The sequence below is a fragment of the Panthera pardus genome, unplaced genomic scaffold (assembly GCF_024362965.1).
Source record: "Panthera pardus isolate Hobbes unplaced genomic scaffold, ASM2436296v1 HiC_scaffold_24, whole genome shotgun sequence".
Classification (NCBI taxonomy): Eukaryota; Metazoa; Chordata; class Mammalia; order Carnivora; family Felidae; genus Panthera; species Panthera pardus.
This window is the reverse complement of record NW_026526810.1, coordinates 116,271,770-116,285,841: the sequence shown is the minus strand read 5'-3', so window position 1 is coordinate 116,285,841 and position 14,072 is coordinate 116,271,770. Positions and strand designations below refer to the sequence as shown.

Below are 14,072 nucleotides of genomic sequence, written 5' to 3'. Positions count from 1 at the left end.
TGGTTTTCAGGCAATCTCATTAAACAATGAAGAGTGTACTTAGCAGTTAATCTGCTCTTTTATGTTGTCATTGAATAAAGAACTGGAATTATGCCATTAATTGTCAGAAAGAATGTTAGGTAGAGTTACTCTGAAACACATTGATTAAGAAAAAGACTCAGGTCAAGGGACCCAATAGTAACTACTCTTTCAGTGTTCTTTATTCTTTGTTTTTAACACTGGTATTAAAAGATATTCTTTCGTGGGAAGATGGGCATAGATAAAATAAGACAAGCAAAGTATTAATACTGCTTAAAGTCAGATGAGAGCTGTGGGGGTTGTTATACTATTCTCTGTACTTTTGAGAATCTTTAAAATGTTTATAATAAAAAGCCAAATTTAAAAAATAATGCATATCAATAATGGGGTACAAGATTTACTGAAGGACTCTTGGCTTCTCATTGTCTGATTGACTAGCTGCTGAAGGAAAGCTGAGAGCTGGAAATGGAGGGAGGAGTGGAAATCTTAGATGTGAGCGGGTATGGGCATGATCCAAGCTGGAGCCTGGAAACAGAGGACTGTCATGCAGTGAAGGGAAAACTGCCAATGAGTAGGCAACTAAATTTTGTATTTTCTTGGAAAATGAAAAACTTAGGGAAATACTCTGGGTGATAGCCTAATTTCTATATTTTTATGCCCTTTTTGGTGCTGGATAGCCATGTGAGTAGTAGCTAATTTTGATCCTGCCTGAGTCAAATAACAAGGCCACATTTTAATAATGACCAACATTTAGTAAGGTTTATTATGTGCCAGGGACAAGCTAAGCAATTATTTTCTTCAATATTTCCTGACATACCTACAAGTTAGGTTGTGGGGAAATAGGTTCTACTTACATAAATGGGTTAGAAAAAAAGCTTAGGGCGGAAAGCCGCCACCATGGGGCAAAAGTGCCTGAGGTTAGCTAGTGAGATATTGTATTGGTATCACGAGTAACTTGTTTTATCACCTGCAGGAAATTACTTTCCATCTGATGCCAATATACTATTGCACTTTGATCACAAACTCCACTTGCCTCCCAGACCCTTTGGTTCTTACACATACAAGTTAATGATTACTATCTGATTGTTTTCTCCATGTTCACGTGTGTAAGATATTGTTTTCCTCACGTTCACCACGTGGATAATATCTTGTGAGCTCAATAAATAATGGGAACAAAACCCCTGTTTGGCACTCTTGTCTCCTCCCAGGCATTAGCATTCTCATATCCAATTCTGTGCCTGCTCTCTTGCTGGACAAGAGAGAACTCCAGACTGCAACAAGGGTGGACAATAAAATTTCCTTCTATAGGAATGAAAGCTGAGTCTTAGATGGACCAAATAATTTATCTCCAGTTATAGCACTAGAATACAAGCTATGGCATTCTGACTCCAGAACTCATGTACCTAACTACTGCAAAAGTTCACAGCCTCCTGAAGCTCACACTATTCACTTAATATACCTCCAAATCTAACCCTGGGTTCCCTTTAGCTATTCCTGTCTCGTATGGTCTCTCTCTCATATAACCCTAACATTGCTTCCAAATCCTGGCACCTATTCCTATGATTCTATCCTGCTCTGTGGTTTATTCTCTCACAGATTTATATGCAGTTTTACCTCACCCATGCAGCCACTTCAACAAGGCTAGAATTGATTCTGAATTCCTTTATTTCTTTGAGCTCTTGAAGTTTTCACCTTATCAATTCCCAATACCATATACATCTGCGATGGACCAAATGTGTCTCCTCCCTACCCCAAATTCATATGTTCAAGCTCTATCCACCATGTGACTGTATTTGGAGAAAGTATCTTTAGAAAGTAAAGTTAAAAGAGGTCATAAGGGTAGGACCCTGATCCAATTGAACTGTGTCTTATAAAAAGAGGAAGATCTCTCTTTCACACTCACCACCTCTTAGAACATGCATAGACAAAAGGACAGAGGTAGAAGGCTGCTCTATACAAGGCAAGAAAAAAAAACCCTCATAAAAAAACAAACCCTACCAGATCTTGATCTGGGACTCTCAGCCTCCAGAGCTGTGAGAGATAAATTTCTGTTGCGTAAGCTTATAGTATTTTGTTGTGGCAGCCTGAGTAGGCTACAAGCAGCATCCTATCATCCTCTTCCTGAATTTCCACTCCAAATGCTTCTGGAAAAAAAAAAGGATAAAGTGGTTTGCTTCTCTAGAGAAAGCATTATATGATTGAAAGAACTCTAAATTTAGAACCACAAGATCAGATTTCAAGTGAATAAATTTTAAAAAAATGTAGCAAAAATATAAAGTATTAGTTTTAATGCCAGGTAATGACAATTGACCTCTTACTGATACTTTTATTAGCTGTCTTCCTAATAGGGTTATCAACAGACTTCAGCCATGTGCTCATAGTCTCACTGTTAGTTATGTGACTTTGCCCTTATCTTGAACATTGAGGCACTCTCACTATAGCTGTCTCAACTTCTGTCACCTCCACTACAATATTACCAGCTGTTTTTTTTTGTTGTTGTTGTTGTTTTTTTTAATCCCACTCTCTCCTTTGTTGTTACATCAGAAGAATGATCTTCCTTTGCTTTGTTCAGAGTAACATCTCTATATGGAAACTTGATCTCTCCAATCATCCTTTACGTTCTCTGAGAATGTTATCAGTTATTACCTTTCTCTTCAAACATGTTTGTGTCTTCTGCACTCAACAACAAAGTAGCCCTTGACCTTGAGCACTTCTCAAGACACTCTCCCATTATTCTTTCCTTGCATTGACAAAATTCCAAAAACCTTCTGAGCCACACCATCCATAATGCACTTAATACATAGTCTGTGATCCATCCAAATTATGGCTTTGATCCTGCTTGCTTCCACTTTAATGCTTTGCTTGGAATGACATGCAGCCCTGATCTCTGCTTATCAATTTTTCAAGTTTTACCTAACATGTCACCTCCTCTGTGAAACCTTCCCTTAAGTAATTTCTTCTGAACCTCCAAAGAATGTATTCTGTCCTTTTTGACAGCCAATTTGTATTCACCGTGGTATCATTATTTGTGTTCCTTTAGTATGTTGTAAACTCCCTAAGCTCTCAACTTAAGATAGAGTCATCATTTAGTCAATGTCCAATAAATATATTAATAACCAAACTAATTTCAAACTGAATCATCAAGATGTTAACTGAACTGAGACAAGTACAGGGCTTGGATATTTTGAAGAAAGATCAAACTTCAACTTGAATAGAGCAAAGAGAACTTTGGCCTATCTGGGTCTACACCATACAAAAAGCCTTGTATCCATTATCTGTCTTCATTGAAACAAGTAGCAACAGCCAATAGTAGATTGGGTGGCACAGAAGTGTTAAGTGTTGGTTCAATTATCAAAAGAATAAATGCTTAGAGTACTTCTTGCATTATATATTAAATAGTGATATTTAGAGAGTTTATGGTGGGAAAGCCAATATAGAGTTTTGAAAGGGTGTCTAAGGTAATGACAACTCTGTATTTGGGAGGGATAGAAGACTGTCGTTTGAGGTACAGAACAGGTTACCATTTGAATCTTTCTTATGCTCCCTATCTGGAAGGAGCTGAAGTAATGGGTTTTGTAGGGGTATGAACATTTCTGTTGGAATACTCAAGAAGAGCTCAAAGAATCAATGTGATTTCAGTTATAGGGGAATGAAAACAATTATGATTTTAAGTGAAAGAGTATGATTGCTCTGAGGCTCTCTAATATGTATCCTTTCTAAACCTTTAGAAGGAATTTTGCCTTATTTTTTCCTAGGATAATACCAGATGATTAAAACAGCAATATTAGCCATCATTGTTTGAGGGCTATGGGCCTGGCACTGTGCTTATAACCAGGCACTTACATTCACATCAGCTCATTTAATTATAGAACAGCACTAAGAGGAGGACAGTCTCATTCCAATTTCACAGATGAAGCTAGAGTCACTGCACACCTTACTCAAAGTTTCACAGCTAGTGAAGGACAGACCCAAGATTCAGAGCCAAGATCTGAACTAAGCTTTTCTGATTCCAAAGCCTACTGCCAAAGTTAAGCACATTTAAAAGAGATGGTGTTAATCTCAACACTTTCTCTTGGAAAGACAGTGAAAAAGTACTTTTGTCGATGAATTTTAACCAATGTCACTTAGATCTTGATAAATATATCATATTAACCATTATTTGGACATTTCTCTGGCAAATTTTCTCAAATCTAGACTCCCTTTACATACACAACCCAACTTCTGACCACTTGCTTAAAATGTGCTGTCAGAAAAAATGAATGCTACCATATTTCAACGTCACATATTTACTCATTGCAATCATGCTTGCTATAAAAGCACATGACTAGAAAAAGACTAGGTTTGTGTATTGTAAGTAGCAAACCCTAGTCATGATGTGGCAACATTGTTTGACGACAACTAAATAAATCTTGTTATTAGTGTAGAATTTAGGGCAGGATTTCTAATTCTGAAAGACAGCTACCATTATCAGAATAGCACAGGACTCAAAGTAAAGGAGTGTAACTTTGTTGAGCCCCTACTCTGTATCAGTCACAATTAAAACACCTTATTATTTCATTTTTCGGCAAAGCACATTGCAAGGCAAGGTCATTGAGATGTCACATTTTTCAGGTGAAGAAGCCAAATTTCAGAGAGACTGTGAAATTTTCCCATATATAGTGAGTAGTCTAGCTGGGGTTCCAACTCAACCCTCTCTGGTCTCAATGCCTGTACCTGTTCCATGGCATTCCCCCTAACATCCATGTCAGCAAGGCCTAACTTTTAACATGACTAGAAGTGTATTTGCCAAGTTGTCATTAAGTTCTTTGTGTCTTGTTCTTTTCATCTTAAAATGAGGAAAATACTGTCTACCACTTGGGGATTAAACACATTACACAGATCTGAAACATTTGACACAGTACCTGGAACACTATGGAAACTATGGAAATAAATGATTGATTTAACATACATAAATTATCTGAAAGAGAAAGGAAGAAAGGAACTTTCCATAGTTTGACATCATTGAGCTCATTTTTTCCCATTCCTGTGAGAATCAATAGCATAACCATTCAATGTAATGTGAAGGAACAAGGTTATTAACTAAATTTGCTTTTCTCTTTGAAAACTGGTAACCGATATATGGATAGAGCATACCAGTTGAGTTAACCCACATTTCAGGATCATGGTGAAATATGTGAAGTATCATGATGGATTGTCCAATTGGCAAAGTAAGCGTGTGCTTAGGGAACCAGCAAATCAAGGACACCTGAGATATGAGAAAAGTTCCAGCTATGATGAATGTTTGCAGAATTTTATAATCTGAAAATCTAAAACGAAGCTGTTAAAATTTAAGCACTCATTTATATTTTGCTTTTGGATTTAGTTTTTGTAAAAAACATTTCAATATGCCAGGAGACTTGGAGAGAAGGCATCTAAAGCTTTCCGGGGCTTAAGGCATTATATAAACAAGGTTCTGGAAAACTGTTCAGTTTGTTGATTTGCAGAAAATACTTTAAAGCTACCAAACATTTTAAAATATATGTATAGTATCTAATCATCTTTCCCAGAATACAATGCTTCTATCTATCTTCTTACCTGTTCAGAAGGGTTTTCCCTCCTGCTTACCCTATCATAGCAATCTAAATAATAATGTCTCAGTTGACAGACATAGTTGTTTAGCCCATAAATATGCCAGTTTTGATAAATTTATATAAGTAATTAGTAACTAGTTAGAATATTTTATTTCACATGGTCCTAGCTTACCCGGCTTTTATAAGATATGATACATTTAGCCCCAGTGCAAGATCTTTTACAAAATGTTTAGAAAATAAAAATGCCATCATCATACAAGGCTTTGGGAAGAACATTTTATTGCTAAGCATATCCTTGAACGAAAATGCAAATATGAACTAAAAGAGAAAGGAAAAAGAAAAAGCAGTAACTTCACAACATCATAAAATAAATTCCTTAAGAGTCTGCTCATAAAACAACAGGAATATGATAGAAGCTCACATACAGAATGCACATGTTCCCATAAAATTGTCCAAATAGAAACTTACACTAAAAGGAATATAACAAATGTATTTTTACTCAAATAAAAAAAATGTAAAGAAAGAAAGCAGGAAATCAGTTCACAAGACCTCAAGACTCCAAAAACAGCAATCTTTTACAGACATCAAGATATAATCAACTTCATATAGGTTGGGCCATTTAAGTTATCTAAAATCGTGCTTTGATATCTCTTTATAATCCTGTCATTTTTAATGACAACAAAAAAATCCAAAACTCTTAACACATTGAAATATCAGATAATGAGGAACACCTCTTTCCATACACATTAGTAAAGGCTACCATTGTTTAGATTGCGCTTTTTGCCCCATGTCTTTAAGGTATTTTTCAAAGTCAAATATTCATGCAACTTACAAAGACCAGCAAGAGTAGATTTCTAAATCTAAACAGCTGATTGATTTTCATCTGTACAAAAGAAATTGTATATATCCTACCCTCCAGAAGACATACTTCATTTTTGTGTGAATATTTGTCTTGCTTTGTCTCTTGCTTTTTGGATAGCTATGGCCACACAACCAGTTTATTGTTTTTCTGTACATTGTTTCCTCTTTTCAAAAAGAAAGACATACAACTGGAATATAAACCAAACAAACGGAAATAAACAAATAGAAAGGAAAGAACAGTTCTTAAAGCAGTATGTACATAGGTGGCTAAGGAATTATACCAGCAAAAATGTAGTAAAATATGTAAACAAAATCTGAGAAGATTGTTTATTCTCTTTGACACAGTTAACTGTGACAAAACTAAAACTCACACTTTCTTCACATTTTAAGGTTTACTTTTTGTTGTTTTGTTATTTTCTTTTAAAACAACATTCTCATTCCACTTCAAGACTTTAACAGTTTTCCTGTTTCAGTCATCCCATCAAACATACCATGATAAATATATCTGTATATATATTTATTTATATATATATTATACTATTAAATTCCTTTTTTTGTGTGTCACAGCAGCTTTATTCATTTATTATTTATTTGTTTTTAGAAAAGATGGGTGAAGGGAGATGTGAGCAAATGGAAGGACAGAGTTATCCGTAAGTGTCAGGCTACAAAATTAAACCACTATGAAAAACATCATGTTGGGGGTGGGGGAAGAACTATGTATTTTGCACTCTGTCATGCCATGTTTGGCTTGTGTGACCTTTTGTTGTTCCATCACACATTGAACTCCCCTATTGTCTGTTTTGATTCTTTAACAGACGATTAGTATTGTCTCATCTTTTTATATTTGCATGCATTTCAATCAGTCGCAGATCCAGCCCACCCCCTCTTCACCTTCCCTAGGAAAGGCTCTGTGTTAGTTTGTGGGGCTTTCTCCTTTACCACAATTTGGCTGGGCTAATGAACAGGAACAATATTGTTAAGTAAAGCCAATAGCTCTAATAAAACCAGCCCTAACCCCACCTATTCAGGGTTTGGGTGGCAAATTCTGCAATTAGATCCTGAGGGACCAGCTTTTCAAATCAATACTATCATCCATCATGTGATTTTGCTATGTGTTTCAGCAAAGCATCGTATAGGAAACAAACAACAGATTCTAGAAATACCACAACCTGATATGTAGAGTGAACACCATGGTAGCTTTTGAGTTCATATGGCAATAGTCTCTCTTATTTTTGTTTTCTGAGTTTTTTGTTTGTTTTTTCTTCTTATGTCCAGTCATTCTCAAAAAATAAACAAAAACCCAAAAGCCATTTTTTCCCCTCAGATCTTGAAAAGTTACACGTACACTGGCCAAAACCAGATAAGGGTGGGTTTTTTTGTTTGTTTGCTTTTGTTTTTCATTTTTTTTCATTTTTTTTTGTTTTTGTTTTTTACATAATTAAACCAAAAAAAAAAAAAAAAAGAAAAAAGAAAACATTGTTACAGATTGTTACAGTCAAGCTTCACAAACATCATTACAGACTCACTTGGAGTTATGGAACAAGTAAGCCATGAAGTCTTCTACCTTGGGTGAAAAGTCCTCAAGAGAAGGAAGCTTCCAAGTCCGCGAAAGTGGGGGAGCCATCTGGTTGCTCCAGAGCGCAAAGTGTGTGCTTTATGATACAGCAGGGCAGAAAGAATGTTCTGTCTCCGAGCGATGACTGAATCAAAGCAGCCATGGCTGAACGTTTTAGGTACATCTTTGTGTGTGTCCTTTTAAAAATGGTTTTCCCCACCATGGTCAAGGTACACCCCATCTCATAGTTGTAACAGTTCTGACATCTGTGAAACCTCGTTTTCCAAGTATTTATAGATCTCTATAGAAATAATTCTGTGTCATAAATTCACGTAATGATTGGCGGTGTCGTTTTTACACATAATACTCCTTGTCCTTGTTTTTCTGTTTCTTGTGGCCGCTCTTCGAGCTCTGCTGCTTCTCCTTGATGAGCGTGCCGTTGCTCTGGGCCGAGTTGCTGATGTAGTTCCGCGTCTCGTCCACTTGATAGGACCCCTCGTCCCTGTTCCTGTACTTGTACATGGCGTACAGGAGGATCAAGATGCAGAGGGCAGCAGCAGCCACAATGCCGACGACCATCCCTGTTGTACTGCTCGACTCCCGGATCACCTCTGAGGCCCCCGGAACCCGTCTGACTCCCGGCTCCGTGGGGTTTGCTGTGGGCACATTACGGAACATGGGGGAAGTAATTAGTGGGCTCTTCAGTTTGGTGCTGTCTAGCTCATAGGCAGTGGGCAACGGAAGCAAGACTATATCAGGCTGGGGTTTGAGATCACGGTTATTCATTTTGCCAGCTGGCAATTTGGGCACCATCCCAGACGAGGAGGAAGCTGTGAAGCGGATCAGCTCAGGGGACAAAGATGTGGTAGTAGTCCTACTAGTTTCGGAGACTTTGTTAGGTCTAAAGTCCTTGGATTCCCACTTGGGCGCATGTGCTTTGTAGCCACCTTCGAAGATTGAAGTGGAAAGACTCTTATCTGTTACCAAGGAGAAGGTGGTGTAAAAATCTTCATCATCAGTAGGGGGCAGGTTAGAGTCAAAGGTTTCCCCTGAGCCATACCCAGATATCACCAAGCCATCATCATCACAACCATCGCTGCCTTGGTCCGACAAGCAAGGTAACCCCGCCTCAGAGGTCATGGACAGGGAATCTTTGGTGGTCTCAATAATGGTGAGGAGGGGGCGAAAGGTAGGGGGGAGTGTAATGGAAGGTGCACGAGTAGCAATAGGAGGGGTAGCTAAAGGGTCTTCTACAAGAAGAGGGATAACTAATTCACCTCCTGGGATTGAAAAGAAAAAGAAAAACAGAATTAGTATATTTGTAGATACAATCCATAGTCATTCTCAGTGACTGTATTTGATTGATTAGGTATCACAGATTATCATAGAATGACCTATGTCCACACATGGATCCTTTCTTATTGTAGACTAACCATTCTAAGCTGATTTAGAGCCTATTATATGCCTCTTGCCACCGAAGTCTGAAATTCTTAGGTTTTTAAGATACTCTCAAGTAATTATTTAGATAGAATTCAAATACGCTGATTCCAGGATCTGCTTACAGGATAATGGCATTCAATCATTCTATTGCAAAAACTGACAGGCTAGCAAAACTGTGTGTGTGTGTGTGTGTGTGTGTGTATACGTGCGTACATGCACATGCATGTGACTAATTTATGAACCCTAGCATTTCTTTATTCTCTTTTTGGGTTTCTATGTATTTGCTCCCATGAGGATGAGTATGACATATTCTCCAGGTCCCAGAGATCAAGATCAAGGAATGTAAAAGACCTTGTCTTTAGTATTTTAAGCTACTACCTTTTATTTAACATTTATGAAATTCAGTGTACATTTACTATATGCTAAGTAAAGGGAGCTCATAAGAGGTTAAAATGTTCATCTAACAAACTCATTCTGACTATCTTTTCCAGAAATTGCCCTATTAAATGACAACTCACCTTGCCTTGGTCTCACATTATGTTTATGCATTCCTTTTATGCTATATGCAATATATGCTGAGCTCAACACTAGATTTTTAAATACCCCGACTAGATACCCATGATTTACTGGAAATTTAGATTCAGAGATGTAGAGATAGCAAAGTGAGTTTTTAAAATCAGCGATTCTTATCCAAAATGGGAAAAATAAATTGGTTTACCCACAGACCCTAGTTATTGCATTCCTGACCTGGACTAGGTCAGGAAAGACAGTGCAGAATAGTTCACTAAATCAGAGTGCCTTCAAATCATGGGGACCACAAATATTCTGTGGTGCTTACTTAATTCTAGGGCCAAGTTTGTTACTCATGTATGTAAGCAAGATAATCAGGGTCTTCTGTGTCTCTTTACAATGTTATTTTTCAAACAGAGAAAGAATCTCCAGAAGTTACAGTTCATGTCTCCTCATTGAATTTATTTCCAAAATGTATTGTTGTTTTAAAAAAAACACTGTAGCCGGGAGGGCATGATGTTTTCCTGTTTCAGATAGACAGCTGAGTTGCTAATATGATATTATTGTTGACGGCTTCTTTCTGAGCTGGGTCATTAAGCTCTCAGCCAGGTACAATGTTCTTGTCTGTTCTGCCCTCCATAGCAACTGCCCTGATGGGATGGTTGGTGTGAACGCTTGTTATCAGATGTGACTTTTGCTGAGGTACCCCTTATTGGTGACAAAGCCAGGCATGTGATAATATCCAAGTTCTAAGTGCACAAGTCTTTAGTTTACATGGTCTTCCCAGGTTCTTCCTATAAAGATGGACTCACAAATAAGAACTCTCCTGCTTAGCTTTCCATACCATGTGTCTTTAAACATTTCCCTGTGCCTCAGTTAGAACTGCTGCATGTAAACTGTCCAGATTTCAGGTGTGCTAAAGAGAAGGGCCTTCTAAGAGGAAAGCTATTGCATACCTTCAAAGCACCTGAGAAGAACCATTTGTACCCATTTCAGAAGTTTACTTCCTCCATATTTAGCCAATAACATTGTGTTATACAGAGAGAAACTGAGGTGGGGGAGGGTGGCAATAATGTACATGATGTGTATTATTTGGAAGGGATAATCATCTCTGTCCTACCTGATGATGTTACCATACGTAGCAAAATAAAACAACTTTTCTGAGAATTTCAGGATGATGTTTTGGGTTATGCTCTAACCCCAAACTTCTCTTCCAGTGCTGGGTGTTTCAAGCTATTGAGTAAAATGATCTTTGGAGATTCATCATCAGACTTGCTTTACTGGACCAGCATGTTTTTTTTTTTTTTTGTTTTTTTTTTTACATTGTGAATATATATAATTCATATATCTTGCAACTGATTTAATGCATAATTTACAACTTTTTCTAGGTTTCATAAATGGGATTTGGAGCACAGTTCCCTAAAGGTAAGCCAGTACTAAAACTAACCCTGAGTTTCTCTCCTTATTCTTCTAGTGGGGTGGGGGTGGCAAGTGTTATATTTAAGGTGACCCATGGAAGAAGGCAGTGTGTAAGTAGAAAAGAGAAGGCAATGAGAAGAGAGATGAGATGGCCCATGCAATCTGTTTGAAGGTTCCCTAGAGATTACTCAGGGATGATTTTACTTTCCTTCAGAGAACAAGACAGGATTTTTTACCCATCCCACCTAGAACAAAGGTTTAGCACATGTGCTCTTTCCTGGCACAAATACTGACAGTATTTGTTCCTTAGGGAAATGATAAAAAATCCACTCCACATATATTAAGCAGAGAGGAAACTGGGGTAAAGGATCAGGAGTAACCGATGTGTTGAAAGGCAAAAGCCTGGTATGGATAACTTAAATATAAAGGCAAATTGTTAAGTAGTGTGCTGGTGTCCCTTTAAGTGAGATTAAGATTACTGTCTTCATGATTACAGAGTGGCATTCATTTGCAATTTTAGTGTACCATCTGTGACACCCAACTGCAGTCTTAAATTTGCCTCCTTCCCCCCCCACCCCTTTTTTTCAATCTAAAGCTTCTGCAGTGTCTTTGTTGTAAAAAATCTACAAAATCTACAAATTGCTCACTCTGCAGTTGAATCGCCCCCACTTTCTTTTGCTATTCACTTCTCAATTCAACACCTTTTAATCTTTCTCGTGTTAAAAAAAATAACTGAAAACCATCACTTTCATAATGAAGTGGAAGGAGAGTCCTAAAGCTCGCTTATTTATAAAGAGCTTCTAAAAGGTTGATGAGCCCCTAAGTGAAATGATAAGAGCTTATTTTCAAAGCAAAAATGTTAGGTATGCTATTTTAGAGTTTAAACAAAAGAATGTGTCCAAATTACTAATCTTCAGTTTTCTTTGCCATTTTGTTATTAATCCTGGCAGCAGTGGTAGAAAATGATAAATGATGCCCCCTGTCAGGGAAATGTGAGCCCCAATTCCAGTGGGAGAACAGTAGAAGCTTTCATAATCCACCCCCTTTCCTGCCCTCTCAAGAAAATTGGAAGAGTGTCTTCAGCTTAAAAGAAAGTCAACTGGGATGCAGGAATTGTTGTTACAAATGGAAATTGGAGTAAAAATAGGTGGAAAATTTTAGAGAATAGTGCAAGGTGCCTGGGACAGGTGTGTGAGGGTGTATAATCTACTTTAATATCAAATTCCATCTTTAAGATTTAGGATGATTATATAGTGTCCTAGGGAATATGAGGGCACACATCCTTTGAGATGAGATGAGGGATGTATTTTTCCATGATTAGATCCTTAACAGAAATAACTTAGACTGTAGGAAGCTATTTAAGATGTTATGTTTGTTTTAATCCAAAGTGATTGTCCTCAGAAATGTTGGAGCAGCTATGTTTTTTTTCCCCAATGTCCAAAGACTATGGAGTCAGTGATCTACCAGATGTCTATGCTTATAAAGATTCATATTCATAGAAGCAGCAAGCCTAAAATCATAAGGGGTTACAGGCAGAGGGACAGAAACCCTGTAGGCCATCAACACCCTAATTTCCTGTTCCCTCCCCAGAATTTGTCTTTGGCTTGGAATAAGAACTATCTTTATTCCTTAACCTTAGCATTTTAAATCAGGAATATATACCCGTTTTTGACAGGGTTGTGCTTTTCTTTAAACTAGAGAGATCACTAGGGATATAAAAGGTCTATTTTAGCCCTGAAGGCTGCCCTGCTTTTTTGCTTTATGAGTGTATTTATAGATATATAATTCATGTGTCTAGGGCTGATATCCAGCAAAAGGGGCTCTCTGCCATCGAAAAAGACAGTGTATTAAAAATTTAATAGAACGCTTCTGAACTGTGAGAATTTCACAGGTGATAGTGAATGTAGTGGGTCATCTGAAAAAACAAGGGCAGCATGAAATTTCAATGTGGCTCCAACCTTTTCCTCTCTGGAGACATTCAAGTCTGAGAAGTTACAAAAATACCAAAACAATGACACTAAAGAGCCAGACTGAGAGAGGACACCATGCTCCAATTCCTTGAATTTATTTTATTTATATTTAGGTTCTTTACCTCATCTCTTATTTGCATGTTTCTAATTCATTACTGAGATATAGTCATGTAATACGGAAAAATCCTCCTTTTCCCCCATAAATTAGTTGTTGAATGACATTCACTTAATTACTTGGTGCCAAAGCAGTGTGTACTTGTAGCACATAAAGGTCCTGAAGTCTGCAATCATGAAATTCTTCTCCACTTTCAGGAAAAATTGCCATGGACAAACATGCCAAGTACCAGGGGAGAAGGCTCCAGAAAAACTCAAGGGGCTCAAAGGGGCTTAACTTACATTTTAGTAAGACGAGAATCTTGAGGTGGGGCATTTTTCCCCCTAGTTTGTCCGAAATGGATTTGATTCTGAAAGGCTACAGATTCGATTTTTCAACATATGCCCAGGTAAGATGAGACAAAGGCCCTGGATATCATTATACATTGTAAAATAAGGCATGCCCAGTAGAATTTTTCATTTCCTTATTGATTAAGGGCTTTGTCTCTAGAGCCACTCATACTCAGGTTAGCATCAGAGCTCTGTGGTTTACTAGCCATGTGAGTTCAGTGAAATTTCTTAAACTCTCTGTAAAATGTAAATAATAACACGTCTATCTCAAACACCAGTGTGAAT

General features: G+C 37.5%; 1 protein-coding gene across 37 annotated transcripts in view; it reads right to left on the bottom strand.

Annotated features, from left to right (window-relative positions):
* Positions 1-5,850: 5,850 nt before the first annotated feature.
* Positions 5,851-14,072, bottom strand: part of NRXN3 (neurexin 3) — a 1,570,655-nt gene continuing 1,562,433 nt past the window's right edge. For 15 of the 37 annotated variants that reach the window (XM_053889672.1, XM_053889673.1, XM_019427373.2 and 12 more), the window contains one exon: positions 5,851-8,660. In XM_053889672.1, coding sequence (XP_053745647.1) covers positions 8,359-8,660 — 302 coding nt within the window. In that variant the 3' untranslated portion in view covers positions 5,851-8,358. Of the gene's footprint in view, positions 9,285-14,072 lie in introns of all 37 variants that reach the window. The other 22 variants (XM_053889666.1, XM_053889667.1, XM_019427343.2 and 19 more) reach the window with 4 other exon arrangements.